This window comes from Neomonachus schauinslandi, chromosome 15 (assembly GCF_002201575.2).
Source record: "Neomonachus schauinslandi chromosome 15, ASM220157v2, whole genome shotgun sequence".
NCBI lineage: Eukaryota > Metazoa > Chordata > Mammalia > Carnivora > Phocidae > Neomonachus > Neomonachus schauinslandi.
Genome location: NC_058417.1, coordinates 2,094,853 through 2,098,362, shown reverse-complemented (window position 1 = coordinate 2,098,362; position 3,510 = coordinate 2,094,853). Strand labels below are relative to the sequence as shown.

The window sequence follows — 3,510 nt, the reverse complement described above, 5'->3', positions numbered from 1 at the left end:
ACACACACACACACACACACACACACACACACACGCACACGCACAGGCAGACGCAGACACGAAGCGCTCAGGGCCCTTGTATGGACCCTGCTCCCTCCCCTCCCACCGTCCAGGGCTGTCCGTGCATCCCAAGCCTCCAGGCTTCAGCCCCCTTCTTAGCCTAGGATCTGCACAGCATTGAGGGATCCAGGAACCAACCTCAAGACCGTCAGCAAGTAAAAGGGGAAGGGCATGGGACCGGGACTGACAGGAGGGGCGGGGGGTGCTGGGCAGGAAAACTTCAGAGGAAGAAGTCTGGATGTCAGGCCTGGGAGCGAATGTGAGAAAGAATGTTTTCCTATAGCCACCGATCGCTTAGAAATGGACTGGACCCCACAGCCCAGCTCCGTTGGGCCCCAACCTCAGCCCTAACCCCAGACTTGTCCCAGGCCCAGGTCCAGCCAACCCTACCATGACAAATGACTATCAAGATCTTCAGCATCTGGACAACGAGGACAATGACCATCAGCTCCGACAAGGTAAGGGGACGCTTCCTTCCAGTTCTGAAAGGTGAGCGTGAGGTGGCTCTTGAACCCTTGCCTCAGCTTCCCCTTCCTCCTGTGACCCTGCCCCTGTCCCTGGGTCTGCCCCACTCACCAGGAGATGGTCTGAGCCGTCCCCTCTTGGGGGACGTGGAGGCTGTGGGGCTGGAGCCCCTTTCTCTGTGACGGGACTCCCAGGCCTCCGCAGGCCTCCCGAGCCTTGCCACGACGCCCACTGCTCAGGAGCTTGGGGAGGGGGTGCGGATCCAGGGGCCCAGGAGTAACCGGGAGGTGTTAGGTCCCCCTTCTTCCCTCGAACACCTGGTGAGCCTTGGCCCCGTGTGTGAGTGTGTATGAGCGTGAGTGCCCCAGGTGCCCGGGGCCATTTGGTCAAGGGGTCAGACTTCGGTGAGGAGGCCAAGGGACCAAGTATCCAAGGAGAATGAGGCCCCCATCCAACAGAAACAAGCCCCCCTTCTTTCTCCTGCGAGCAGAGATGCTGTTTGGGCTGAGCAGGAGGGGCCTTGGGGATGGGTGTAGGGGGAGGGTTGCAGGTGGGGGCAACTCGGGGGGCTCTGGCTGCTCGGTCTTCTGTCCCTGCGCCCAGCCAGGGCAGTGGGGTTCATGGGGAGAGGAAGAAACCTCCTCCCCTTTCCTCCCCTTTCTGGGGTGGGCTGGGGGCAGCGACCCCGTCCCCCACCCACTCCTCGGGCTGCGGCCGGCAAGCTGTAGGCTCGAAGAGGCTCATCAGCGTCTGTGACACAGGCCGGACACTAGGTGTCAGCAGAGGCTCAGGGCCCAGGCGGGCTGGGGCGGGGCCAAGCTGGGGGCCCCCCTCCAGCTGCCCCTGGCCGCTCAGGGTCCCCAACCACCCGGACTTCTTAATCCCTATGGTTCCTCCTCGTCCAGGAGAGGAGCCTTAGCCCGCTGTCGTCCGGCGGCCCCAGAGCTGCCCGGCTGCCCCTGTGTCCCTGAGACCGTGATGCCCCTCCCTCTTGCTAGGGCCACCCGCCTCGCAGCCGCTGTTCCGGCGGCTCTGCTCCGGACCCTGCCTCCTCCGGCTCTCCCTGGGCCTCGGCCTCCTGCTGCTGGTGGTTGTCTGTGTCATCGGATCCCAGAGTGGGTGCCCTGGGAGTGGGCTGGGAGGGGAGCCACGCCCGGGGCTGGGGCGGGGGGGGAGGGCAGGGGTGGGAGAGGGCTGACTTCCGCGACGGCGGACGCGGCCCCCTCCTTCTGCCCACTGCACACCGTCTCCCCCGCCCAGACTCCAGGCTGCAGGCGGAGCTGCAGGCCCTGAGAGAGACTTTCAGCAACTTAACAGCGAGCGCCGAGGTCGAGGTCAAGGCCCTGAGCAGCCAGGGTGAGGGGGCCTGGGGCTGGGGCTGGGGGGCCGTGGAACGCTAGGGATGCGGGGGGGGCCGCTGAGCAGGTGTCTCCCCCAGGAGGAAGTGTGGGCAGAAAGATGAAGTCGCTGGAGTCCCAGCTGGAGAAACAGCAGCAGGACCTGAGCGAAGGTCAGAGACCCCGCATGTGTGATGCGGGGGGGCCCTCGGGCCAAACCCAGGGGTGTGGCGGCGCGCGTGAGTGACCCCCGCTCCCCGCCCCCCCAGATCACTCGGGCCTGCTGTTGCACGTGAAGCAGTTCGTGTCGGACCTGCGAAGCCTGAGCTGTCAGATGGCCGTCCTCCACGGCAACGGTGAGGGGGAGGCAGGGGCGCGCGCGCGCTCGGCCGCCCCCCGCCCCGCCGGCCGCTCCTCAGCGCCCCCGCCCTCCCCTGCCCCCCAGGCTCGGCGAGGGCCTGCTGCCCGGTCAACTGGCTGGAGTACGAGGGCAGCTGCTACTGGTTCTCCCGCTCCGGGAAGTCCTGGGCCGAGGCGGACCGGTACTGCCAGCTGGAGAGCGCGCACCTGGTGGTCATCAACTCCAGAGAGGAGCAGGTGAGCGCGCGGGGGCTGGCGCGCAGGGGCGGGGCTGGCGGCTCGGGGGAGCGCTCACCACCCCCTCCCCTGCCCCCAGAAGTTTGTCCAGCACCACATGGGTCCTGTGAACACCTGGATGGGCCTCACCGACCAGAGTGGGCTCTGGAAGTGGGTGGACGGGACGGACTACGAGACGGGCTTCAAGTGAGTGTGCGCGCCCCCGTGGCCCCGGGGCTCGGCCGGAGGGGGCTGGAGGGGGCTGGAAGGGGCGGTGGGGCGCACATCCGCTCGTCTCCGCAGGAACTGGAGGCCCGAGCAGCCGGACGACTGGTACGGCCACGGGCTCGGGGGAGGCGAGGACTGCGCGCACTTCACCGACGACGGCCGCTGGAACGACGACGTGTGCCAGAGACCCTACCGCTGGGTGTGCGAGACAGCGCGCGAGCCGGCCAGCTAGGAGCCTCCTCTCCCCTAATTTATTTCCTCCGTGCCTCCACCTGCCCCGTGACCCTCCCGTCGGGGGCGGGGGTGCTCCTCCACTGTCTCGGGGATGGCTCATCCAGGGTTTTAAGGGAAGGGGAAAGACGCCGTCTGAGGAACGTACAATCGCGTTTGGCGGGGCGGGGAGATCGAAACCCCTGTCACCGGCCGCAGCCTGCAGAGTATGGTCATCCTTTTTTAGAGTAAAAAGACCAGAAATACTCTAAACGTGCCATGCGTTGTCTGGTTATTGGGCATTAGGAATCGGGAGTGGGCTGGTTGGTGGGAAGCCTGGGGCAGGCCGCGGGGCCTGGTGAGAACCCCATGGGCTTTGGTGCTTACAGGGATGGGAGTTAGGGCTCCTGTTCTGAGTCTCCCCGGTAAAGGTGTCCCGTTGCTGGGGACTGCCGCACCTGCAGCAGTTCCCCTAGGACCAGAGTCACCCCGATGTGTCCAGTGCTTCAGAGGCTTTGAATGAAACTCACTGGTGTCCGCTGCGTGCATTACAGTGGACAGAGGTAGTATCCACAGACAGGCAACAAATACAGTGAACATGAAGATGAGCCTACCACCGAGAACCACTAAACCT

General features: G+C 65.5%; 1 protein-coding gene across 1 annotated transcript; it reads left to right on the top strand.

Moving 5' to 3' along the window:
- Nucleotides 1-265: 265 nt before the first annotated feature.
- LOC110584553 (asialoglycoprotein receptor 1) lies at nucleotides 266-3,093 on the top strand. Its single transcript, XM_044921506.1, has 9 exons — nucleotides 266-319; nucleotides 429-518; nucleotides 1,524-1,640; nucleotides 1,786-1,881; nucleotides 1,964-2,035; nucleotides 2,132-2,218; nucleotides 2,308-2,459; nucleotides 2,539-2,645; nucleotides 2,742-3,093. Exons 2-9 carry the CDS (start codon nucleotides 452-454, stop codon nucleotides 2,896-2,898), a joined length of 855 nt encoding a protein of 284 aa, XP_044777441.1. The 5' UTR covers nucleotides 266-319; nucleotides 429-451; the 3' UTR covers nucleotides 2,899-3,093.
- The last annotated feature ends 417 nt before the right edge of the window (nucleotides 3,094-3,510 follow it).